General features: G+C 38.4%; 1 protein-coding gene and 1 long non-coding RNA gene across 12 annotated transcripts in view; both read left to right on the forward strand.

The window, feature by feature from the left end:
* The window catches only part of agpat4 (1-acylglycerol-3-phosphate O-acyltransferase 4), a 78,302-nt gene that overhangs the window by 201 nt on the left and 50,166 nt on the right, over positions 1-27,935 (forward strand). For 9 of the 11 annotated variants that reach the window (XM_062976564.1, XM_062976549.1, XM_062976552.1 and 6 more), the window contains exon 2: positions 17,328-17,572. The exons of 1 other annotated variant lie outside the window; for it this stretch is intronic. In XM_062976564.1, the coding sequence (XP_062832634.1) occupies positions 17,395-17,572 (178 nt within the window). In that variant the 5' untranslated portion in view covers positions 17,328-17,394. Of the gene's footprint in view, positions 1-14,994; positions 15,018-17,327; positions 17,573-27,935 lie in introns of those variants that run through there. One more of the 11 variants, XM_062976539.1, reaches the window with a different exon arrangement.
* On the forward strand, positions 17,580-27,413 carry LOC134297841 (uncharacterized). Its single transcript, XR_010004723.1, has 2 exons — positions 17,580-18,188; positions 18,946-27,413. It is a non-coding gene; the product is annotated as an uncharacterized LOC134297841 (long non-coding RNA).

The following is a 27,935-nucleotide window of genomic DNA, read 5'->3' on the forward strand; positions in this document are numbered from 1 at the left end:
TTCCTCGCCATCCTTTGAAGTCCCTTCAAAAGGGTCTGTGCTGAGGCGGAGCTCGTTGCAATGGGAGTCTTTGTCACTGTTTCAAGCAGGCCTGGGCCAACTTGGGCCTTCCCTCCAGGCGTTTTGGACTTCAACTCCCACCATTCCTCACAGCCTCAGGCCCCTTCCTTTTCCCCCTCAGCCGCTTAAGCGGAAAGGGCCTGAGGCTGTGAGGAATGGTGGGAGTTGAAGTCCAAAACTCTGGAGGGAAGGCCCAAGTTGGCCCAGGCCTGCTTCAAAGCCATTCATTTGGGGAGGGGGGAGAGAGCAACATGTTTGTGCCTGTGTTTGTGTGCCATGCGACACGTTATTCCTAGGCCTCTCCTGTTTCCATGGAAACAGCCAAATCATCCTAATAACAGCAGCAGCAATACAAATAAGAATGGGTTGTGGTCCTAAATGGCACTTGATGGAACATGTTTTTGGGAAAAGGATGCGTTTGTCCAGGTGACTCTTGGCTCTGCCAAGGCTCAGCGCTACTGGATCCTGGGGAGTTGTCGCTTTGCGCTGTCTTTATCCTTTTTCTGCTAACCTGTAGGTCTCCAGATATTTTGGCCCTTCAGCTTCAACTGGTAAACTGGCTGGGATTTCTGGGAGTTGTCGAGACCTCACTGCTTGAGAACCACTGTGCTAAAGAATGTTGAGGCCTCACCAAACTACAACTCCCACGGCTCCATGATATTTTTTGTGCTCATTATTTTTTTTATTTTGTAAAGAAACATAATACATCGAAAGTGGTGGAACAATATATTGATAGGAAAGTGAGGGAGGTGAAAGGGTTCTGAAAGTAGGTGAAGAGAGAAAAACGGAGGGGGGGGGGGAGAAAGAAAGAAAATAATAGAAAGAAGAAGAAAAGAAAGAAAGAAAAAGAATTTTAAAAAATTGGTTTGTCATGCCATCTGGGGGTTTCTGGCTCCATGATATTGAGCTACTGAGCAGTGGAAGCACTGTCAAACTGGGTGTAGATACGCACCCATAGCGGCTCATAGCGGATACACACACACACACACACACAGAGAAAGTAAAGACTTTGTCTATATATTTCAGATTTTGATATTAATGTTAAAATACGCTGTGTGGAAGGGGCCTGTGGTTGTTTTAAAATTTAACAAATGTGTGAAGATAGCGCTGTCTATATTTTGTTTGGTTCTCTTTCAATATTTACCAAAAGTGAGACACTACTAGATAACTGTTGAAAGTTGTGCCTCAAATGATGTGTTTCCCTTCTCTCTGGGAGTAAGGCCTCTCCACACAGCTGAATAAAATCCCACAGTATCTGCTTTGAACTGGAATATGTGGCAGTGTGGACTCAGGTAACCCAGTTCCAGGCCTGTAGCCAGGATTTTGATTCGGGGGTGGGGGTGGGGGGCTGAGTCTGAGTGTGATAGAATCTACCCTAGCAAACCTTTTGTATCGTTATCCCAAAACCGCCATGCATATGGGATATATTGAGCATGGTGATCAGATCATGATATGAATAAACATAACAGTTTAAATAATAAATATAAGGCCTTCTCTTGGACCACTCTGAGAATTTCAGAGGCGGGGGCTGAAGCCCCTCAAGCCCCCCCCCCCCCCCCGGGCTACATGCCTGCCCCAGTTCAAAGCAGATATTGTGGTATTTTCTGTCTTGATATTCTGGATTATATGGCTGTGTGGAAAGGCCCCAAGAGAAAAATGTAGGGAGTGAATAATATGTTGAGTGTGGATTGGAATCCGTGGTTGCATTCACACATCAAAATGAATGCAGTTTGACACCACTTTAACTACCATGACTCAATAGTACCAGTATTTTTACAAGGTCTTTGGCCTTCTCAAGAGTGCTGGTGCCCCATCACACTACTAATCCCATGATTCCAATGCATTGAGCCATAGCAATTAAAGTGGTAACATTTTTGTGTTTGTTTGTGGGTGCTGAACAATTCCGGCAAGAGACAACTCTATTAGAAGAGGTGTTTTAGGCAAACCTGGTTGATTTTGTAGTTTCATAAATTAGAATCAGTTCAACAGTTGGAAATTTGCTGATATAAATCTAGAAACATGTTTATAGACTCTCTTAAAATGAACCCAAGTTGTAGTAATATTTAACCAGCATGATGTTTCCCCCCCTGCTTGGAGGTACAGTATTTATCAGATTTGTACCCTGCTTCTCTCTTCAAAATTGGGACATAACATAGAAAAACTGTAAAATTGAAATAAAATGCAATAAAATAGTTATTTGCTGATATATGTTTGTATGGCATTGAATTGTTGCCGATATATATGTGAGCCGATCTGAGTCCCCTTCGGGGTGAGAAGGGAGGAGTATAAATATGGCAAATAAATAAATAAAATGCAATAAAAATACATTAGAATCCCAGTGTTGGAAGAGACTCCAAGGGCCATCCAGTCCAATCCTCATGCCATGCAGGAACACACAATCAAAACTCTCCTGACTGATGATAAAATACAATAAATGTTACACTTATTGAATGTCCGAAATCTGAAATATTCCAAAATTGTCCTTGAGTGACTAACATTTTTGCTTTCTGATGGTTCAGTGAACACAGACTTTGTTTTCTGCACAGAAATTGAATGTTATGTGAGACTTGGGTCCCACCTCCAAGATACCTCATTATATACCAATTTGCAAATATAAGTACAATCGAGTTCAGGTTATCCGACTTCCGCATATCCGACACTCCGTATTATCCAACATGCTGGCTTCTCGCCCCTCCCCACGGGTGCCCGGCGCTTGGAGAGGCCTGCTGCATGTTGTTGTTTTTACTGGCAGCAACGCGCAGCAGCTTACCAGGAGGGACGAGACTCGGCTCGCACAGACATTTCCCTCCCGGAAAGAACCAGGCGCTTGGAGAGCCCCCCTGTGCATTCTGACTAGAAAGACAGCTGCTTTTCTAGACAGCCAGGGCTTGCCAGGACGGAAAAGTCACCTCCCTCCCTACCAAGCACTGGGCTTGAAGTGTTGCTGCCTCTTTCCAAGCTCCTGGCTTCCTCTTTTGCAGCAAGGGAGGAAGCCCAGGGCTTGGCATGGAGAGAAGCGTCCCTTCCCTCCCTGCCAAACCCCAGGCTTCTTCCTTTGCAGCAAGGGAGGAAGCCTGAGGCTTGACACAGCATCCCTTCCCTCCCTGTCATGCACCTGGCTTGGAATGTGGCCTCCCTATTATCCAACAGTCCTGGTTATCCGGTTATCCATCATTCAGCCCGCCCCTTTATGACAGATAACCAGAACTCTACTGTATCCTGAAATTCAAAACACTTTTGTTCCCAGTGTTTTGAATAAGGGATACTCGGCCTACATTTAGACATTAAATATGACAAAATTAAAATACTGTATTAAAATACAAAACTGATTTTAAAACATTAAAAATGAATTTTAAAAAGAAATTATGAGAAAAGACAAAAATCTCCTTTTGCACCCAATCAGGTTGATTGCCTTAATAAAAAGCACTTTTACTGATGTAAATATGTATCTGTAGTAACTACTATGTTGCTCTAATGGTATTGGACAGACACTGGGTTGGAGGGAGGGACCCTTCTTGTTCTCCTTCATCCTTCCATTAATGCACTGGAGCAAGTATGTGAATTATGACTTCTGATGAGTTAATTACATAGGAGGAGTAAATAAAAATAGCTATACCTGGCACGCAGGCAAAATATTCTAAAGCTAGACATCAGTTCTTCTCATTGTGAACAGTTATTGTCTGACATGTTTGCACAAATAAGAATGTTCAGATTTGGATCTGGCAATTTCTCTCATATCTAAATATCCTAAAGTAGGTCTGATCTTGGAAGAGGAAGGAACTAGCAAAACTACCTCTGAATATTTCTTAGCTACGAAAACCCAATGATATTTTTAATTCTGTTTTTATCATGTACTGTTGTTTTATATGAGGTGTTAAAATGTCTATGTGTTTGATTTATATGTATTTTAAGTTTGTATTATCCTAGGTTCGAACGGTATCAAATTGTTGCTGAGTGTTAGTCGTTCTGAGACCCTCAATGAGGGAGAGAAGGTGGGGTATAAAACCAAGTAAATAAATAAATAAATAGGGTCACCATAACAGCCAACTTGAAAATGCATATATCCACCATTTTCTCATGCGCAAGAGCTGTGGAATTTATTTTGTCTATAATGTTCATTTGTTTTCTATTCATCTAAAACCCCATCATATGTCTCTTTCATGCTGCTGTGGTATATTTTGAATATCATTACTCAGTATATAGTCTGGTGTTTTGAATATATAATGTGGAATGATGTTGTAAAAATTCACTGCAATAAATGCGCTCAGTGTTTAAAATGAAGTCCTGCTGTGTTATCTGCTACCAGGCAATTGTGTCTGTAAAGACAAATAAATGACATTTTAAGGCTTGCCCAGCATAGCCTGTGTCCTCTTGACAACTAGACCATAACTTTATCTACCATCCTGAACTGGCTAAAAATGGGATATAGAATGCTGATTGGTTTGCTTAACTTTGCCCCTAGTAACTGACTTAGTTCAAATTATTTGTAACTATAGCCTGTACCAGGCTGGTATTCTTAGAGTGGAAGGCAAACATAGAAAGTACAGTGTAGAATATTGAGTCTTTTCTTAGCTTGATACTTGGCCTTTGTGTAGTCCCTCCCCCACCCAATACGTTAAGCCAAGTTTTTTAGCCCCTTTTTTGAACTGAAAAAGCCTCCCTCGGCTTATAATGGGGTCAAGGCCAACCTGGAGGCCATTGCTTGCAATATATGATATATTTCTCTCTTGCCCTCCCTTATCAGTGTGTTTTCCAAAGCCTACCTCACTCTTAACCAAGGGAATGTTTTGAAAAGGGAAATACGCCCTTGCAAGTTAGGAAGAAGAAAAATATAGATATCCATTAATCTTATAAAAGCATTTCCCCCTGAAATATTTGTTAATCTCTCCTACAGATATATAGGCATTAACCCCCGCATGCATTTGCAATCCCTGTGTACTTATATATCTGTATCTATCTATCTATCTATCTATCTATCTATCTATCTATCTATATATTATATATGAATTTTCCCCTCATATGTTTGGAGGTCCTTGCAAATCCTATATACATATAGATCCATGTACCTATATAGCTGTATCCATATATATACATTATTTAACATATTGTTGCCTCAATTAATGTAATTTTATTGGTATCTATTTTTATTTTGAAATTTACCAGTAGCTGCTTCATTTCCCATCCTCGGCTTATACTTGGGTTGATAAGTTATCCCAGTTTTTTGTGGTAAAATTAAATGCCTCACACAGAAAGGGAGGTAATATTTCATATAAGATCCCTTTCCCCTTCTCTACATGCAAAGTGATCTAGGCTTTTTTTCCCCATCCACTTGCTATGGAATCAAGTCCACTAGTCTTGGTGGAAAGTACACATGAATTAGTTTGCACTATTCTCACTAGATTCAGTGAGTCCAATGATGCAGTCTCCTTTCAAAGCATTGAGGATTTGTCTGTTAACATGAATGGGGTGTGGAAAGCTTCCCAAACCTGCTGTAAATGTAGGTTTATAATTCATGTTAATTTTGGCAAGTTTAGGTGAGCCTATGTGAGGCCACTCTGTAGCTTTGAGGTTGTAACATGAATATGCTTACAGAATATGCTATTTCCTCCATTGCTTGGACAACTGAATTAGTAATAGTCATAATACAGTAAGTTTATATGGGTACTGAAAAACTGTGGTGTCCACATGTTGTTGAATGCCAATGCCTCGTAGTCTGACGTCATGGCCAATGGTCAGGGATGGGTGAAGTTGTGGTGCAATAATATCCAGTGAAGCCAAATTTCTCCAACTATACTAAACTGCTTTCTTCCACATTCTACACATGGAGCAATTTGTGGCAAAAGCATGATGAAAACCACATCCATATAGAGCAATCCAAAGCAGTTTCATGATATAAAATGCAATGACACCAGTCTTATATCATTGCCTTGGGAGGAAGGTCTTTTGCTCTTCTTGACATATACAGAAAACATTCATGTATATCAGACTTAACACCCTCCTTGTTGCTGAGCTACCAGAGAGAGTGCTAGCATTAAGGGGCAGAGTTGCAGAGTAAGGCATATGTATGCATGGAAGAAGATAAAAGGGACATTCTGCAAAGGTGGGCATTTCTCTGCCCAGGGACCTCTTTGGACTGCCAAACTGCAGACAGAGCAAAATAAAGCTGGAGGTGGCTGGAAATTCACTTCTTTTAAAAAACAAATTAAACATCTTGCTGTTAATAGTAAGTAGCTCCTGAAACCTACTGAAAAGGTGAATTCTCAGTGATGGAGATTTCTAGGAAAGCCAATTCACCCTGTTTTTACATACAAAAAGGATGGTTCAAGAAACTTGGGAAGGGTCAAGTTCCACATAAACAGCCAGGGATTGGGGGTTGGTACAAGCCATTTTTCTGCTGGAACAGAGCCAAAATGCTGCTCAAAAATATCTTGTAGTGCTATTGAGATACAAATTTTTGTCTTCCACTCCTTTTACATTCATCTGTGGAGACACATGATGCAGGCTTCATCTCTGTACATTCTCAGTCTTCCTGGAGAGGCTAGAAATGGATTCTGGAACCTTTTAAACCATTGGGTTATGGCAGTGAGGAAGCTAATTAGAGGAACCAGAACTTCAGTGTGTGTACGTTTTAATATGCACACAGCTGATGTTTAATTGAAATTGTAGTAAGGGATATGTTAAACCAATTTAGTTTAGATGGACTGTTTACCTGTTACCTGCACATTCCATCACACTGCTCTTCCATGCATGACTTCTGCCCATTGAGTGTTGATGTCAGCAAAAGGGAAGCCTCCACATGTAGACCTCTCTAGATGTAGGCTTCCCTGGATTCAGGAACCCTGATCTGAAGTGTGTGTGTGTGTGGGGGGGGGGGGGGGTGAAAATATTTGTTCAAAAAGGTTTGTGTGTCTCTTAAGTATGTGGAACCCTTTTGTACGTGAGTAATATATACATCTGCTTGACTCCTTATATAAATACAGAAATACTAGGTTGCATATATGGGAACCTAGTTAATAGATATTCTGGGGACTATTTGTTCCTCTGCAGTCTGCATTTCCTTAACCATATGTCTTCAACCAACTAAATGTATTTATGAAGGTGAACCTATATCTCTCCTTTCTTGAAAGTCAACATAAGTCAAACAAAATATAACACTGGCATAAAGGCTGAGATCTAGCTGAACACCACCACAGTAAAAGATCCCCGTGGTAGCACTGGATGTTGCTGCACATTATACATCTGACAGTTGCCAAAGGCACAAAGATCCAATCAGCAAGTGCTGCCAATGCCATTTGAAGACAAAAATACTTGATGTGTGCTGGTCTCAGCTTCTACAAGTGAATTTTTGTAAGGCTGTTTAGTTAACGAGAAATTCACTATGGATATACTGCCTGATTCCTGTGATCCAGATGCTTAGATAGCTGTGGTGTAGTGTTTGTGTAGTCTTTCATGGGCACAGAATACATGACCACGTGCAGTTGTCTTAATGCCTGCACAAGTGGGTCATTCTTCCTTGTGTGCAGAATTGGCAGGAACACCAAAAATACTTGGGTTTACCTAGCTGGGTAAATCAAACATTTTTATTGGCAATCCAGCCATGTTCTCAGCACACCTGTATAATATAGGTGTTTCCAGGACTGCACAGTGGGGAAAAAAAACAATAGACATTCATATAACCACACTATTTTGCTTTAATTGTTCCCTTTTAAATCCTCCATTAATTGAATAGGAAAACATCTAAAAAATTGCTACTTGAATATATTCCTTTCTCTTTTTTTCTATGAAGGAGATATTGTGGAAGATAATCAGAGTGGTCTGCCAAAAATGCTTGAGAACACAGCCAGATAAACTCAGAATTATAAATGGGTTTTTATTATGGAAGTTATTGAAGCTTTTAAAATGAACTGTTATAACAGTATATGAATGTGTCTTTTGGTATCTTGTGATGACTTACTGAACATTTTTCTTGTTTAGACTTCTAGACAAGAATAATGCAGGTCATGTATGTTTAGTGATTGTTCTTCCAAAATGTGGAAAACCAGGGATATGTATTTCCTTTAACTTGGGAGAAACTTTCATTAATTTCAAAGTAGACATGCATAAGTATGTGCAGTGGATTCAGGAACCGCATAGCTTGGCAAAGTGGATTATTCTGTGAATATTCTTCAAATCATCCATGGGTCCTATCAAAATCCATAATGTTGCTCCTAAAACCTGCCCTTGACTTATACATGAATATATACAGTAGTTACTTCCTTCACCTTTCTTTCCCTCATGGCACAATGGGCAGGATAGGAAAAATTGCAAATACATCCTGGAACGTAGAGGCAGAGGAACCTGGAGCGATCAAGACTGGGTGGAGCTGACCCCCCCTCCCAAGTGACCCACAAAAACTCCTTCGCAATTGAATCTCCTCAGATATTATCAGTTCGAAATGTACTGAGTGATTAAGCACCGAGAGATATTAAGACAGGGATTAGATTTGAGTTCTGCCAGGAGTAGTAAAGTCTGCAATCCATTCTGTTTACACTGAACATAGGGAGAATAGTTGTACATATTTTATGTGCTTCTTCCTCCTTAAGGATGGTCTAGTATTAATGGATGGGAAGAGCAATTTTACCTCCTTCTGAAGGTAGGCAAAATTAACAATAATTTGGTTGGCAATGTGTTACCCCCTCCTGCAATCCGACCTGTTTGCCTTTTTTTCAAAAGTTCTTTATGTTTCTATTCCACATTCTTCATGGAGCCAAAAACGTTATTAAACAAATATATTTTTAATTGTTTCCCTTTCATGGCTTCTATGGTTTCTGCCTGCCCACCCCCTCACCTTACAACCCAGGAGTTGCAGTTCCTTCAAAACATGGAACAAATACCTTCTGAATTCTTCTCTTTTGTATTGATGGTGTTGGTTTCTTTTTGCCGGTCCAGTGTTTATGGTTCCATACATTAATTTTGTACTAAACCTGACTGGCTTTAAATTAGGACTTGCCCTGCCTTACTATTTCTGGAAAACTATAGTCATACTTGTAAGCTGGTACCCCCTCCAACTTCTTCATTAATATTAGAAATGGAAATTAGAAAATCTCATCATCGTAGCAGCTGTATTTTCTATTAATAACAAGAACCCAGAAGTAACTCTAATTACACTGGTCACAGGAAATGTTTGTTTTCAAATGAAGCTTTGTAATTTCCTCCTGTTTTATCATAATTGAAATAAATCTTTTAAAAGCCAGTAACTTTCTGTGTCTAGCCATTTTAAAATGTTCTAGATGAACAAAATATGGAGATCAACGGAGAGCTTGGAATTAACTGCCTAATTAACTTGTTAAATTATTAATTCTCTCAATTTCTGTAGTTATTTGCCTTTTCTAAATTCTCCAATTAACAATGAAGTTAGAAATATGATTTAGTGAAATAAGCTGTTAGAATTCATTAGAGTATATACCTCTTCCATCTGTTACAGTCAGAAAAACATTCGTAAGGTTTGCTGTCCAAAGAGAAATAGCATTAGGATCAGAGGAAATAGATCATGTGGCTCAGTTGTTAGATAGCCTAGAAAAAACGAATTTTCTGGAGCTGAAGTGAGGGATTTTCTTCAGTAGTATATTCTCTATTGATTATAATGTGGATTATACTTCATGTTATTATATATTATATGGACCTGTGTAGTATTAGGTGAGTTCAACTAGAATTGATCCCTTTATAATTTTACTTTGCTCATATAGTGTTATGGAGTTGGATAATGATGTACAATATTTTCCTCCTTGTGTTTCTTCTTTCTGGACATTTCCTTTAAGTTATTCACCTTTTCCATTTTATTTCCATCCCCTCTCCCCTTTTAACTAAACCCCAGTTAATTTTGAAACCTAGCATTCCAAGCTCTGAATAAGCTGAACAATTGAATGAAGGAATATATTTCAAACGTGGCTTCATTTTCTCCAGCATGTGATAATGTATTGCAAACTTGGGAAATGGAAGTGATCCTCACCTTGATATGGACTTCAGTTGTCATGAACGGCATAATCAATACAGTGGAGAATTATACTCTTAAGAGCATCTGTCTGACCACATACCCCCAAGTATATTATCTTCAATACGTTTTAGCATAAGTGATAACTGGTGATTCCTTGGAACCTAGAAGGGAGATCTTTTCTACCATAGATCAAAATTTCAGTCTTTGGGTGTGTGCCAAGATATTCTGCACCTTTGAAGTATGGGTGTGTGCCAAGATATTCTGCATCTTAGAAGCATGTGTATGCACACAGTGGCCAAGATCCTACTCAAAATCGGAGAAGCAAAAGGCCTTGGTGGTATAATTATACAGGATTGGAGGAGAGAAAAACATCCTTTAGTATCGTGGTGACAGTGGGGTAGTAGTTTTGTTCAGACCTTGGATTGGCATATAGTTGTCCCTCCATATTTGAAGTTTTGCTTTTGCAGTTGTGATTTTTCATAGATTTGATTAAAATGTTATGTCTGGAAATCTTTATGTCTTCCAGCATGACTTTATGGATTGCTTCCTCCAGTCATGCTGGAGGATCTAGAAATTTTTAGAGAGAATACTTCTCTAGGAATCTCTAGGTCCTCAAGAGTGGCTCTGTGGTCAGCTTCTAGCTGAAAGACTTATACATTCCTAGGATAGTGTTTTCTCAGCTATAAAATTAGCAATTTATTTATTGTTTTTTTCACTTTCGCAAGTCCAGGTTCAAATCCCACTCAGCCTCAGAAAGCCCACTGAGTGGCCTTGGGCAGGTCCCACTCTCTCAGGTATAGAGAAAGGCAGTGGCAAAACTCCTCGGAATAAATTTTGGCCAGAAATCCCAATGTTAGAGTCATTGTATGTCAGAATTCATTTGAGGACATTTAACACTCAATGTGTGATTTCCTTATCTTTTTGCTGGGTGTTGCAGCCTGACTTATTTTTAATCTGGAAATGCATTTAAATGATCTCTATAAATGAACATGTTTAAGTTTAGAGTTGGAACATAACTGGAGATCATAAATAATCTTCACTGATGTAGTATTAGTTCTTTAGGCTAGATTCCAGATTGTTAATTTAGTTGTGCCAAAATACTTGCATGCACACAATAGGATTTCTGGTACTGCTGCTTGCATGCTTTCCTCCACCTCAAAACAGCAGAGATTTATGCCATATCATTGTGCTTTAAAACCTTTCCCTCTGGTCCAGCAGTCTTTCAGTTAATAAACTGCACTTTTTAAGGAAGTCAGAACTGCACGTAAATGGCTTCTAGGCAGTCTTCTATCAAGATGAATTGAGAAAAACAGTAATGCTTCAAAGCAAAGAGCCTGGAGAAAGTGTGGTGGTGGGTGATCCTTCCTGAATTCTATACACCAACTGTTACTTCTCCCCCTCCCTGTATTTAGCCACTTCTATATTCTTGTACCACAAGGAATACCAGCCCCATTTACATCATCTTCCATTAAATGAATATTGCATTGCATCTGATGACATGGGTCAAATAAAACATAATGACCTTAATCTCACCATGAACAGTTCACATGACATAATCCAGAGTATTTTGCCAAGTTGTAGATACAACTTCTATAATGCAATATGTTGCCATGGAGTGTTTTGGAGTCTCCTCTAGAGGTTTTTAAACATAGCCTGGATGGTAATCTGTCGTAGTGCTTTGGTTGTATATTCATGCATAACAGAAGAGGGATGGACTGGATGAGCTTGGGGTCTCTTCCAATTCTAGGATTCTATTGTTCTATTTTGTAAACTCACACCATTCTTTGAGCTGAGTGTCTCGTGATGACAAAAAAGCTTATTGAGAAGGCTTATTTTAATTATGTATTTCTAAGTACAAGCTCATGTCATGCCAGTATTTATTTATTTACATTTAGATCCCTTTTTACTGTTAGGAACTCAAGGCAAGGTATATTTCCCTCCTCCCGCCTCTAATCCTTATCAACAACATTGTAAAATAGGTTCGGCTGAAAGATCCACCTGGCCCAAGTTCACCTAGTGAGTGTCATGGCTGAAGAGGGATTTGAATTCTGTCCTCATATGGTTCAAAACCATTATTTGGGGTCCAAATAAATCAGTGGTTCTCAACCAGTGGGTCCCCAGATGTTTTGGCATTCAACTCCCAGAAATACTAACAGCTGGTAAACTGGCTGGGATTTCTGGAAGATGTAGGTCAAAACACCTGGGGATCCACAGGTTGAGAACCACTGAACTAGGTGATTGCTTGGCACCCTATCTCCCATGAGGGCACAAGAAGTACCTACCTTGTCTTATCTTTTTCTATGTAATTTTATGCAATTTTAAAATGCTGCTTTATTTTTATATTGTTTGCCTCGTTATTAACTACTGATTTAATTTAAATTGGATATATTTGTGTGTATATATTATTGTGAACCACTCCTAGTGTCCTTAAGGAGTTGTGGCGGGATACAAATAAAGTTGATTATTATTATTATTATTATTATTATTATTATTATTATTATTTCCCTAAACAGCAATAACAGGTTCATGTGTGTGTCACATGAAATTCCAGATAAGCCACCTATCAGGCAAATAAAATAATGCCATTTCAGAGACATACCACCAACCAGGTGCAACTCCCCATTGGTATATTGAGAGGAGACAGGAAAATCCCATCACCTAAGGGAAGCCTACCACTCCCGTCATCCACGACCAATCATTGTTCCTCCCGACCACTTTATGTTTTCTCTAGAAAAACCCAACCCACAATAGAGGAACAGGATATGACTGGCCAATGACAGCATGAAATCACCAAAAAAAACTTTTTTAACATCCTGTCATAAATGATCTTCCAGTCATAGTTGTCAAAATTTCCGATTGTATTTACACTAAACCAATAAGAAACTATTTATGTACAGTAAGCCAATAAGAGTAAAGTACATTTTTGTTACAGGATAAAATACAGATGGGCTCTATATATATATATAAATGTAATGTTCGTTTTACTATGGAGTAAACAACAATACCACTGAACCAAATCACACCAAATTTGGCCACAAAGGACATAGTCACCTAAAATATGTCTTTCAATCAAAAATATACAGAAAAATAGTCCAAATTACAGAGGATGAGGAAGAGCCTTTCTCCCCCTAACTGCCAGTTAGAAAGGTAGGCTCTGCTGCCTTTAGCCCCCCCCCCCCCACCAGAACCACTGCCTTTAGGCCTCGCCCTCTTCATATCCTAGCAACTCCTTCAGCCAAAATGGCGCCCAGGACAGAGGCAGAGTGCACTTAGGCCTGATCCACACTGCCTATAAAATACAGATTATCTGATTTGAACTGGATTATATGGCAGTATAGACTCAAGGTCCTTCCACACAGCTATATTACCCATTTATAATCTTATATTATCTGTTTTGAACTGGATTATCTTGAGTCCACACTGTCATATAATCCACTTCAGTGTAGATTTTATACAGCTGTGTAGAAGAGGCCTCATATAATCCACTTCTAAGCAGATAATATAAGATTATAAATATAATATGAAATAATTACTGTGGTATAATAATACAGAACAATATAATCTCTAAAACCAGGACAGTAAATAAAGAGCAACCCTCTGAAAGCAGGGAAATTGGGAATTCCAGAAAGGAAACAATCTGGGCCAGCTAACACTTCCCAACAAAGGATTCCCCCAGGCAGGAATCAGCCAGGCTTTGAAGCTGCAAGGCCATTAAATGCTAATCAAGGTTCCTAATTGCAGCATTCATACCTGCCACACCAAGACTATTAATTGCTATTCAAACTGGCCAACCAAGGATTCCACAAGGTAGAAAGTGGCCAGATTTGCAAGCAGCAAGGCTATTCAGTGCTTTTCAACCTGGCCAACCAAGATTTCCTCTAGGTGAAAAATCCCCAGGATTTGAAGCCACAAGGCTACTTCGTCCCATTCAACCTGGCCTAGCAAGGATGCCCTATGTAGAAAGCAGCCAGGCTTTTAAGCTGAAAGACTATTCAGTGCAATTCAATCTGGCCAAACAATGATTCCCGTACAAAGGAAGTAGCCAGGCTTCAAAGCAGCTCTGATTGAGGGTGCTACTCCAGCTACTCCAGAAAACGGCCAGGCTTTGAGGCTGCAAGACTATTCACTGCTATTCAATTTGGCCAACAAATGATTCCCATAAGCCACAGCAACGCGTGGCCAGGCAAAGCTAGTATGTATATATAAGGGCATGTCAGATTTGGCAACCTTCCCCAGGCTTTTTCTCTGATCACTAAAGAATAATAACCTCTGATCTGGCACCCGCCTCTGATGTCTTCTGTTTGGAAGATTAGAGCATCAACACACTGGAACCGGACCTTCGCCTTCTTGGACAACACTTCCAGTCTAAGGCCACTAAACGAAGCACTGTATGAACTAAGCTCCTGAATGGAGACCAGCTCACAATGGATGGCTCACAGTCCAAAATGCCACCCAGGGCAAAGAAAAGAACCTGGATCAGCCCCAGCAAAGAAACAGGGACCCACAAATCATCCAAAACAGACCAACAGATGAGGTTTTGTTGCCTCTCCCTGTCTCAGCAGGCATCTGCAGTATAATGCTAGACAGCTTTCCCACATATAGACTTAGCTAGCAGAGTTGGAAAATATACTTTTGGAGAACATATTTCTCAAAACTCCCTGGTTAACATGACTGACTGTGCTGGGCTGAGGATTCTGGGATTTGTGACTCAAAAATTACACTTTCCAGTCTCTGAGAGAAGGGCACTCATTAGTGTATCATTATCCATTTTATTTTAACTTTCTTAGTTTGTGCATAACTTTTGAGAGCTATAACCTTTGCTTGATGATATTTGTCAAAATGGGTTATTTCTTTTGTCAGACATGCCTGCAGAGAGGAAGTAGTGAAGGGAACATGATATTAATAATACTGACCTTGGAGGAGAAACCAAGATATTGGCGATAACACCACCTATCACTTTCAGCAGTCCATGCAGAAAGTACATGTAAGCTCCTGAGAACATGCTGGCATTCAGGTGGAAAGGAACATGAAATTCTTAGGTTTAATTGCTTGGAAAAAAATCACAACAGGCTGGAATATCTAAAGTGAAATTTTAAGTTCTAAAGAGTAGAAAGAGACTATATTTAAATAATGTATATATTTCTTAACCAGGATTTTAGACTCAAGAGTGATGTGCTAAAGTGCATTTTCAAGTAACATTTCTCTTCTGTCAGTTTGCACAGTGCTGTAATAGTAGAGCCCTGAAAATGTTGTTTATTTTATCAAATCACATGCTGTGAACTATTGCAGCACTGTAGCCATTACATGTGTGAATAAATCAGAAAAATGAAACCCACTTTTTAAAAAATCAAATTATAGCTCTCTTTCATAGGATCATAGAATAATAGACTTGGAAGAGACCTCATAGGTCATCCAATCCAACCCCCTGCCAAGAAGCAGGAAATCGCACTCAAAGCACCCCCGACAGATGGCCATCCAGCCTCTGCTTAAAAGCCTCCAAAGAAGGAGCCTCCACCAGAGTCCGGGGGAGAGAGTTCCACTGCTGAACAGCTTTCACAGTTAGGCAGTTCTTTCTGATGTTCAGGTGGAATCTCCTTTCCGGTAGTTTAAAGCTATTGTTCCACATCCTAGTCTCCAGGGCAGCAGAAAACAAGCTTGCTCCCTCCTACCTATGACTTCCCCTCACATATTTATACATGTCTATCATGTCTCCTCTCAGCCTTCTCTTCTGCAGGCTAAACACACCCAGCTCTTTAAGCCACTCCTCGTAAGGCTTGTTCTCCAGATCCTTGATCATTTTAGTTGCCCTCCTCTGGACACATTCCAGCTTGTCAACATTTCCCTTCAATTGCCGTGCCCAGAATTGGACACAGTACAGTAGAGTCTCACTTATCCAACATAAACGGGCCGGCAGAACGTTGGATAAGTGAATATGTTGGATAATAAGGAGGCATTAAGGAAAAGCCTATTAAACATCTAATTAGGTTATGATTTTACAAATTAAGCACCAAAACATCATGTTATACAACAAATTTGACAGAAAAAGTAGTTCAATATGCAGTAATGCCACCGTGTTTCCCCGAAAATAATACAGTGTCTTATATTAATTTTTGCTCCCAAAGATGCTCTAGGTCTTATTTTCAGGGTATGTCTTATTTTTCCATGAAGAAGAATTCAAATTTATTGTTGAACAAAAAAATGAACATTTATTATATACTGTACAGTAGTTGTCATCATAAACCAGCATAACCAGACAAACTGTGAATCCTATCAAGAATTTCTTGTTACTACCAATATTTCCATGTACAACACTTTATGGTACGCACATTTACCGATCTTGCATGTTCTGGTGTTCTTTTCAGCGGGCATGGTTCCAAACAAAAACTTTGCTAGGTCTTACCTTCGGGGGAGGCCTTATATTTAGCAATTCAGCAAAACCTCTGCTAGGTCTTATTTTCTGGGGATGTCTTATTTTAGAGGAAACAGGGTATGTAGTAATTACTGTATTTACGAATTGAGCACCCAAATATCACAATGTATTGAAATCATTGACCACAAAAATGTTTTGGATAATCCAGAACGTTGGATAAGCGAGTGTTGGATAAGTGAGACTCTACTGTATTCCAGGTGTGGTCTGACCAAGGCAGAATAGAGGGGTAGCATGACTTCCCTGGATCTAGACATTATACTCCTATTGATGCAGGCCAAAATCCCATTGGCTTTTTTAGCTGCCGCATCACATTGTTGGCTCATGTTTAACTTGTTGTCCACGAGGACCCCAAGGTCTTTTTCACACATACTGCTGTCGAGCCATGTGTGAAAAAGACCTTGGAGTCTTTGTGGACAACAAGTTAAACATGAGCCAACAATGTGATGCGGCAGCTAAAAAAGCTAGAAGTTTTTTATTTAAAAATGCCATTTTATCACTTTTATATTTTTCTGTCTTTCCATCCCTCACAGTCCTACCAATAAATGTACTTGTGTTTGGTTTGTGCGTGTATCATACTCTTCATGTGGAAGGAGCAGTGGATTTCAGAATAAATAAATTCTAAGTTTAAAGATTGACAAGAGGGTATTGCATAGACTGTTTTGTTTGAGAAATAGATTTAACATCAAATTTAGTACAATACATCTGGTGTTTTGTACAGGTAAAAATGAATCCATCTATGATATCTTTTGTGCAAATGGTATGTAAAGATTTTGTTGCTCAAGTAGAAAATAGATAAAATAAGTGCAGAGTTTTAGAAGTTTGTGTTTTCTAATGATAGGATTTTCTTGTTGACTTTTTTTACAGTTACCTTCCTGATTTCCTGGATTGTTTTTCATTTTGTGGAAGCTTTGCATTGCCACCTGTGTAAACCATGAACATCGCTGGGTTTCTGAAGTCTCAATTCATTTTCCACCTTCTTATCAGTTACATATTTATAGCCTCGGGACTGATAATCAACTTCATTCAACTCTTCACTCTAATTCTCTGGCCATTCAACAAGCAACTTTTCAGGAAAGTCAACTGCAAGCTGGCTTACTGCCTTTCAAGCCGTAAGATAACTTTATATCATTTTTGTTTTTGTAAAGATTTGTGTTTTTTGGGAATATGACAACATATAAAGGTGTGAAACATTCTGTATTACTTTTGTCAAGTGAGAGTTTTGATAAAATATTTTGACAAAATAATCTTTGGAAGACAGCATGAAAGATGTAACTTTTTAAAATTTGCTTATTGAAATGTGCATGAAAGATGCAACTTTTTAAATTTTGCTTATTGAAATGTGCATGCTTCACACACAGAGTACCAGCATAAGCTCAGCTGTGCTAAAATGAGTCTTGGAAACAGTATCCAGAAGGCAGTTGCACTTGATGATAAAAGATATGTATTTGCATTTGCATAGTGTTCTAGCACATACAGATAGTTGAGATTTTTAAATGATGCAACGGGGAAGCTGGAAGGTTTCTCTAAGTTTTATTAGTTCTATTACATCAGAAATGGCAGTCAACCTTTCCTGGAAAACACTGGATCCACTGTTATGTTCTGCAAAATATTGTATCCTAAGGCTCCCAGAATCTCAGACCACTGACCAAATAGATGGAACTGCTGGGACTAGGAAAAAAAAGACATTTGGAGGCTCAGGATTTGTATGCTTGCAGTTTTCAAGAGGTAAAATTTGTATTTAATGGTTAATATGTAGACACTGAGAGTTCACCCTACAGCATGGATGGGCAAAGTGGAGCCCTGAGATTGTTTGGGCCCCTGTATGGCCCCCTAAAACTAAGTGTTTAGCACACGAGCCCTGCCGATTTCCTAGATTGTTCTTTTTTCTGAACCGAGAAAATAGGCGGATGGGTTGCCTCTCCTGGAAGTTTTTATAATGGTAATTTACTGTTAAACTAGGTTGCAGGATCCACCTGTCCAGGGCCATAGCCAGAAAAAAATTTCGGGAGGCGGGGGTTTGAACCCCTAAACACCCCCCCCCCCCCCGGCTACAGACCTGTCAATATCTGCTTGAGATAGTGCCTGGAGGGACTCTTATTTTTTTTGCATCTCATAGACTTAGCATGGGCATTTGGTTAACCAGTTAAAATTCATTTAACCTGAAAAATTTCGAGGGGGGGGGGGTTAAACCCCTAACACCACCCCCACCCCCCCCCACCCCCCACCCCCGGCTACAGACCTGTCAATATCTGCTTGAGATAGTGCCTGGAGGGACTCTTAATTTTTTGCATCTCATAGACTTAGCATGGGCATTTGGTTAACCACTTAAAATTCATTTAATCTGAAAAATTTCGGGGGGGGGGGGGAGGGGTTGAACCCCTAACACCACCCCCCACCACCCCAGCTACAGGCCTGCACCTGTCTCATTTATCTTTTTGCTGCTCCTGGTTTTGATTTTGTCTGTTATTTTGCCTCTCTGCAGCTCTTGAAAGATCTGGAAGAGACAACTGGCTTTAAATTCAACTTAGTTGCCCATTGGCCAACAAGTTGATGTGGACAGGCTTCCTTGACAACAAGATATTTGAAGTGCACTAGGTATAGACTGAATTAAATAGATGAACTCAATCTTCCCCACACCTGTAGTTTCTATAGTTTTACTTCCTGTACTTTACCTACTTTCTCTGAATGCAAGCAAAGCATTTTTTTTCCTGTCCTTTCCATTTTTACCAGCCCTTTCTCCTTCCTCAAAGGGACTTACAGGTTTAGGGTTCATAGTTTAGCTTGCTCATACTGCTTTTGGGGGCTGAAAACATTAATCACTAAATTAGTCTCAACCTACTCTCCCTACCACATTTTGGTGGAGCAGAATAAAATCCATGTAGAAATGACTAAGTCAAACTTATTATTCTTATTACAGTGGAAAATTCCAGTTACAGTAGAGTCTCACTTATCCAAACTTCGCTTATCCAACGTTCTGGATTATCCAACGCATTTTTGTAGTCAATGTTTTCAATACATCGTGATATTTTGGTGCTAAATTCGTAAATACAGTAATTACTACATAGCATTACTGTGTATTGAACTACTTTTTCTGTCAAATCTGTTGTATAACCTGATGTTTTGGTGCTTAATTTGTAAAATCATAACCTAATTTGATGTTTAATAGGCTTTTCCTTAATGCCTCCTTATTATCCAACATATTCACTTATCCAACATTCTGCTGGCCCGTTTATGTTGGATAAGTGAGACTCTACTGTATTAATTTAATGAATCAAAGGGCAGATATTTTACCTGATTCGACAAAGGATAGTAGAATTAATATGATATCTGTTTATTAAAGCCAACTAGAGCATCATAGAGCAATTACAGTGCTATTTCCTTTGAAGTTTTCCACAAATGAACTAGGCTAGTGACCTGTAATTGTTGTCTAATATAAAAGTAATAATAGATAGGGTGGTGTGTATGTGTGTTTTTTGTCTTTTCTCATCTCTTTCCTGTGCTTAACTGTTAGGTGGCTTGGAAGTCCTTCTTTGCCTCTTTCTATAAGTTAATTATTCTCACTAATATCTCACCTAGAATGCATTTTAAAAGAATAATAGAATAGATTATGCAGCATCCATATTGCATTGAGCCCTATATGAGGCCAATCAAAAGATACAAAATATAAAACAGACTTCTTCAGGCAAAGATAAAATGCATGTAGAGGAAAGAAGGTTAAAATCATGGATTCTTCATCTTGCTTTAAGGTGGTACAGAATAATCAGTGTAGAGCAGGCATGGGCAAACTTGGGTCCTCCAGGCGTTTTGGACTCCAACTCCCACAATTCCTAACAGCCTATCAGCTGTTAGGAATTGTGGGAGTTGGAGTCCAAAACACCAGGAAGACCCAAGTTTGCCCATGCCTGTTGTAGATCAACCCTGGGAAACTTGTCAATAATAAGGAACCAAAATTAGATAGGATAAGGGACCACAAAATAGGTTTGTAGCACCTTACTTTCCAAGTAAGGTACAATTAATGATTAATTTGGATTGTTGCTGTTGTATACCTTCAAGTCATTTCAGACTTAGGATGACCTTAAGACCACTCTATCACAGAGTTTTCTTATCAAGATTTATTAAAAGGTGATTTTCCTTTGTCTTCCTCTGAGGCTAAGAGAGTGTGACTTGCCTAAAGTCACCCAGTGGGTTCAGAGTCATAGTCTGAGCTTCAAACCACTTACACCATGCTTTCTGAATTCTGAATTCCTTCCCTCTCTTTCCTACCTCTCTTCCTTCCTTTTCTCTCTCCCTCCTTCCTTCTCCCTTCCTTCCTTCCTTCCTTCCTTCCTTCCTTTCTTTCTTCTCCCCTAGGATTCTAGATGTCAGATTTTAATTTTTTTCAAAAAGAGATTATAACAAAATACATTATTTCAAAATAAATAACAGCCTAGATAAAATCATTTTAAGTAATAGTTTTCATTTGAGTAGACTGAATTTACTTAGATTTTGTCACTACAAAATATTCCAATTTAAATGGATATCTACATAAACATACATTTCAGCTGTAATCCTAAATTGTGGGCATGGATGGCAGAGAGTTTCTGGGTAATTTTGTCCTTGTCGGTTCTCCAGCATCCAAAAGACACTTGGTGTGTGGTTAGACAAGCTGCTTTTAAAATTTCTCCGGTTAAATTTGAGGCAATGAACCATGTTTGTATGTGGTGAACTTCTGTAGGGTTTTGCTTCAGCTAGTGGTGACCTGTGGGGTATGTTTCTTTTACCCTTTTCCCCATTGTGTATGCCTTGTGTTTGCCTGGATCCTTTCTTATTCAGTGTGACTGCAAGGAATGAAGTTGCAAAGTGATGTTATTTGCGAAAATAATTACCGTATATACTCAATTATAAGCCGACCCGAATATAAGCCGAGGCACCTAATTTTACCACAAAAACTGGGAAATCTTACTGACTCGAATATACGTGGGGGTGGGAAATGTTAAATTTCCCTGTTAAAGCTACTGTTAAATTTCAAAAATAAAAATAGATTCCAATAAAATTACATTAATTGAGGCATCAGTGGGTTAAATGTTTTTGAATATTTACATAAAACTGTAATTTAAGATAATAATAAGACTTTAATAAGATAAGACTGTATAAATCCAATTACTTATTACTTATATACTTGAGTATAAGCCAGCCGAAATATAAGCCAACCAAGACCCTCACTCGAGTATAAGCCGAGGGCTGAAAAATAGGGCGGAAAAAATCGTCTTATACTCGAGTATATATGGTATTCTTATTCACTATGTATTGTAATAACTGTGTTAATTTGTCTGGAGGGTATATAAATTGATGTCAGTAATGGAAACTGTCTTTGTTTGCCGTGGCAGTAGTGATAATGAAACCAAATGTTTTAAAGTTCAATAGTGAAAATAAAATTTAAAAAAAAAACAGGAAATACCTGCTAAGATGGTAGTGGAATATGTTAGGACTAAACTAACATTGGGTTAGTAGAAAATATTGCAAAAATATTGCCTTGTTCTTTTAGAAAGCAATTGGAAATGTTTTTCCCATTTCTGTTCCTATGTTTGGGAGGAGAATCACAAGGCTCATTTTGCCTCATTTTCCAGGTGGCTACAAGGAAACAATAGGTAACATGATCTCTGCCTTTAATTCCTCCCTCACTATTTTTGGAGAAAAAACCTAACACTCTCCAAATTCCTTCTTCCAGAATGCGAAAGGGAAACTATATGTTAACTGCCCTGAGTCCCTCTGTGGAGAGAGGGCGGTCTAGAAATAAAGTATTATTATTATTATTATTATTATTATTATTATTATTATTATTATTATTAATAATAATAACAACAACAACAACTATGAAATGCATTAAGGCAAAGTTTTTGTAAAGCTTTTCAACAATAGCTTGATCAACTTTTTTCACAATTTAACTGAGTTCTAAATTATTGGTATTTTATATGATAGTTTATTCCGTTGAAAGCAATTCTTTACATGTTTACTTTATTTATATCACATGAGATTTCTAGTTGCATTTTGGTATAAGCCAGCCATCTTTGGTCCCATACCACAAAAAATGTGGGATATAAAATTAATGGATACATATATGAAATCTTAATAAATAAAAGCAGGAAGGGTTTTGTAGTATAGTTTTATTCTTAATCATGTCTGCACAGAAATCTTAGTTGTTTGCATACATCCTTGAGCTTATGGAGTTCAAGAATTGCTGTATAAAACCAAAAATCCAGTAGTGGAATTCCAGAGATTTCTCAATTGTACAAGTTTTGGAGAATATTATTGCAGAGATGATTTACTTTAATTTATATCATGGGGTGTCTACAATCCTGTAAGATGAATTATCAGATTTCAACAAGGTTAAATTCCTAGCAAGCCCTATTTTCTTCTGGCATGACAGTACTGATGCAAAGTGAGGTTGCCGTAACCAGATTAGTTAACTTTGTTGTGATCTGTTCCTGCAATCAACAGAAGTGATTTCAAGCAGAGAACACATGGCCATGTTACTGCCTTATGATTATCTATTTTTAAAAGGGGGTAACAAAAGGTAACACAGGAAAATAACATAAATGAGGTTAGTGTAACTATCACACTTTGTCAGAGATGGCCCTTTTATCAAAACATGAACCAGGAAGACTCTTCCAGTTGACACTATCTCTTTCTATCACAAACAAGGACTGAACTCTGTGAACCAGCTGTGTAACAGGCTCCCTTGTGGTTATCGACATAGGAGTGACTTTTCTCCTCCACAAGCTTCTTTGATGGCAGGTGCATTTTGCCTTTCAAAGGAAACCAAAGAATAACAATAACTACTTGGTGTTGAACAAATGCCTGGTAGTTTTCTTTTTGTTCCGTTTCTTTTACATTACCTTGGTTCCTAGGTTTCTTTATAAATAAATAAAGGCAGTGCTAATAACAGTTCTTGTGCATTTCAAAGGGGCATTATTCACCCCGGGATAAAGTTACACTATACAAATTGTAGCTTGTGGATCACTGTATTTGGAGAGTTGTGGCAAATTGGTTTACAATGAATGTTGGGTTTGAAATGGAAGATGGGATGGGATGGTGGACGAGGAATATGAACAATTATTTTATAATATAAGATTGACAGAAATCCCTAAATATAATTAAAACAACTAAAATTCTTTAAAAAGAATGCAGAATCAGGAATTCAAATTCTAATTTCCAGTACTAAGACCATAGAACTATCTAAACATGGATGATAATTTTAAAATATAGTCAAGGTTAAAAATTTGTCAGATTCTATCTATGTGTATAAAGTTTGAACAGCAGACTTCTGCTAAATGAGCTGGAGACTGCTATGAACAATAAAAAAGCAAAGTTATTTGGATGACACTTAATTGTCCAGACTGATAAACTCCAAAGCAACTGAACAATCATACTATGCTTTTTTCCAAGGCGAAGTGCGTTAAAGCACTGAGCTGGAGACCGAAAGGTCCCAGGTTCAAACCTTGGGAGCGGCGTGAGCAGCCGCTGTTAGCTCCAGCTCCTGCCAACCTAGCAGTTCGAAAACATGCCAGTGTGAGTAGATCAATAGGTACCGCTCTGGCGGGAAGGTAACAGCGCTCCATGCAGTCATGCCGGCCATATGACCTTGGAGGTGTCTACAGACAACGCCGGCTCTTTGGCTTTGAAATGGAGATGAGCACCAACCCCCAGAGTCAGACATGACTGGACTTAACGTCAGGGGAAACCTTTACCTTTTACTGTGCATTATGCTATACTGTATATATTGTGTATAAGTTGTCTTCATGTATAAGTTAGGGGCAGATTTGGGGGTCAAAATTATGGATTTCTCTATTCTAAGTCTAGGATAAAAATTCACATAATGTAACAGATCTCTCCTTTTAAAAATAGAGAGAACATCTAAGGAGAAGGTTTGTATCTGTTTGAGGAGATTCAATAAATGTAAGTGTGCAAATTGTGGTGCTCATCTTAAAATGTCTTCATCTACACAGATAGGGAAAAGAATATAAATGAGGAAAAATAATGAGAAGGTGTCCCAAATGTAAAGGATAGTGGTAGCAAGGAAACCAATCTTCCTACATTAGTGCAAAGGGAGTGGTGTAGCAATAGAGCTCCCACCCCATTACTCTTCTCTTGCACAAACTGGAGTAAGAAAGGTAGCCCTCTGTTCTTCCTTTTCAGCTCATTTGGCATCCAGTAACAATGGGGAAAGACAGTTTCAACATTTGAGGTGGAATGTGGCACTGGTCATTTTACTGTATAACTCTCACAAGGCTTTGCAGTCTCTGCAGAGAAGTTTATACAGTTAACCCCCATTAAAAATGGCCACTGTAGTCTCTCGAAGTTACTTGATGCACACGCACACACACACGTGCCAGTTGACCTTCTCTACTGTGGATCCTGCGTCCTGAAGCAGCCAGGATAGATGGCAGGCCCATTTCCCTACCATAATGTTAAGGACAGCATCATGCTCTACAAGATTTAAGATAAAATAAATCAGTTTAAAAGATGACATAAAAGTAACATTTATATTAAAAACTTTGGATTTACATAATAAAACATACAATTATATCAGAAATTATCTCAAAGTACTATATATACTAGCTTTTGTCATCACAGTTTTTTCAGTAACTTCAGTAAAATCAACTTACTTAGCTAAATCATTTTTGATGTATAAAATTGTGAGATGATTAAGTCACTCTTAACTAGTTGTACTTTGCCATGGCTGCTGATCCTTCAGTTTAGAAAAAAAATTTTGTTCGATGGACAAAATAAAATCCAATATTTTATGAAGTTGCCTTTGTCTTCTGTTCATCTGGCTAATTCACCACAACAGGCCCCCCTAATTTTGGGCCCACAGAACTCTGTCTGCCCCCTCCTTCAGGGGCCATGTTCTTCAATATCATCACTTTATATGTCTGAGGTTATGCAAGTGTGAAGGGGTTTGGTTTGGTTTTGCAATTTATAGAGATAAGGCTTGCTAGTCATAATCCTGGCACATAATTCCTACTGATAAGAGTATGAGCTTAGAATATGCTTTCCTGAATATGCTTTTGCCATCTTTGAATGGGAGTCATTTTACTTTGCTTTGCATTTCTCATTCACACACCTTCTACAATAGTGGTTCTCAACCTGTGAGTCCCCAGGTGTTTCGGCCTACAACTCCCAGAAATCCTAGCCAGTTTATCAGCCGTTAGGATTTCTGGGAGTTGAAGGCCAAAACATCTGGGAACCTACTGGTTGAGAACCACTGTTCTAGAAGGAAATGGCTTGTGCCTTTGCAATAGATATTCCTTACTTTGGTCTTTTACTAATCAAGCCTTCCACTTTTGGTTGAACCTCGGGCTGTGTCTTGGTGTGGGACCTAGTGGCTTTGAGGGCGCTGCTGTCATAACATGTGGGGTTTGGGTACATCTGCACTCTAGAAGTAATGCAGTTTGACTCCCCTTAAACTGTCATGGCTCAATACTGTGGGATCCTGGGAGTTTTATAAGTTTGTAAGATCTTTAGCCTTTTCTGGCAAAGAGTGCTGTTGCAAACTATATATTCCAGGATTCCATAGCATTGAGTTACAGCAGTTAGTGGTGTTAAACTCTATCAGTTATACGGTGTAGATGCATACTTAGTTATACTCAAATTGGGGAGTGCTTTTCTCTGCAATAAAACTACCTACATCAAATAATTGTGGATGAAATCCAATTTTACACAAGTACCTTGTATCTTACTCTTTTAGAAAAGCCTGGATTTGTTCAAAAGATCTTCATAAAGTATATGTTTTTTTAAAAAATGAAGGTTGAAAAGAATGAACCAGTAGATTCCCAGTTTACTGTGCTATAGTTCATTTTTTCCAGCTTCTGTGGAGTAGAGTAGAAGATGTAAAATATTTCACTTGTTTTTGAAGACTCGTTCCCCCCACTTGCACATAATTAACAAGTCAGCACAGCTGGTTTCCATGAATATTGCTATGACTGGACAGCATGAGATTTTAAGCTGACACTGTTATTTTGAGAAATATCTTTTAAATTGTATATTCCTTTTGAACTCAGGGTGTTCAGAATAGAGCAGGAAAAGTCTGGAAAAATCCTAGGAACGCATTCTCCATTTTCTTGTCCTGGGGGTAGGGCTATGGATTTTTAAAACACAAATTAACTGTAATTTTAGCAGATTTAAAATAACTGTTACTTTAGGCACATCCCTCCACAGCTTGAAAATATTAAAATATAATTCCAAAAAGCACATCTTAATTTTGCTATTTTTATAATATATTGGGACTTTAGCATCCATGAATTTTGGACATGTACAAACACAGTGGATACCAAAATCCAATGTGCATTTTTCTTTCATTCCCAGTTACAAGGTGTAGCCTATTCACTTTTCCTCCCCTATGATAGTTACAAATAAGATAGTATAATTGTTTGCGCGCAAAATACATGTACAGTATTTGTACAGATTTGGGGGGAAAACAAATGATTGATTGGAACAGAGATGAATCCTTGACCAAAAAAAAAAACGCACAGACAACTACTGCCAAAAGCATTGACTCAGCTACTGGGCATGGCATACTCTCCAATAACCACGTATCATCCAGAATGGTTGCACATACTCTTTCTGGGCTTTCAGTTTTGTGTTTTCCTTCCCCTCCTTCCAAACAACCCAGAGCTGCTAATTACTTTTTACTCAGTTGAAATTTGACATGAATTCTAGTAGGAGTATGCCTCAAAATGGCTAATCTTCTGTTTCAGTATTAATGATCCAGTTTCATTGTCTACTCTCTGTTTTTAATATCAGGGCAAATCATATTGAACTGTAGAATTGTAAATAATCTGATAGGACTGATGAACTAAAATATATACATGTTTGCCGACTCAACTTCTGAGTTTAAGTTTTAAGAATGTAATTCTTAAATAAAGAATTTGTTGTTATAAATAAATAAAGTTTGTTGTTGTATTTTTTCAACTTCAATTTGTAATGGATGAAATGAGAAATATTACTGGTGACTGTGGAAAGTCCTCATAGTAATCAAACTTCATAGAGGAAAGATTCAATACTTTCTTTGGGTTATTTTATTAAAGTGTCTTTATTGCTGAGAGAGTAAAAGAGATTCCATCTCAAAAAAAAGCTGGCTGCCTTCCTCTATCTACACCGAATAGTGTTTCCTGCATTATATTCCTGCTCCCTAATATTTACACTTTTGAAATGTTTAGAAGTGATATATTGAGGACATATTTAAATATTGAGAGCTGCCTTTAAATATCTAAAGGGCTGTCATATGGGAAAAAAGCATCCTTGTTTTCTTCTGTTACAGAAAATAGGCTGGCTCTACATTAGAATTAATGCAGTCTGATAACCACTTTTTACTGCTATTGTTCTATGCTATGAAGTCCTGGGATTTGTAGGCATGAACTCTCTTTGGTAAAGCGAGATAAAAAAAGTTGTAAAACCACAATTCCCATGGGTTGATAGGATTGAGCCATGGTA

Source organism: Anolis carolinensis, chromosome 1 (genome assembly GCF_035594765.1).
Source record: "Anolis carolinensis isolate JA03-04 chromosome 1, rAnoCar3.1.pri, whole genome shotgun sequence".
Classification (NCBI taxonomy): Eukaryota; Metazoa; Chordata; class Lepidosauria; order Squamata; family Dactyloidae; genus Anolis; species Anolis carolinensis.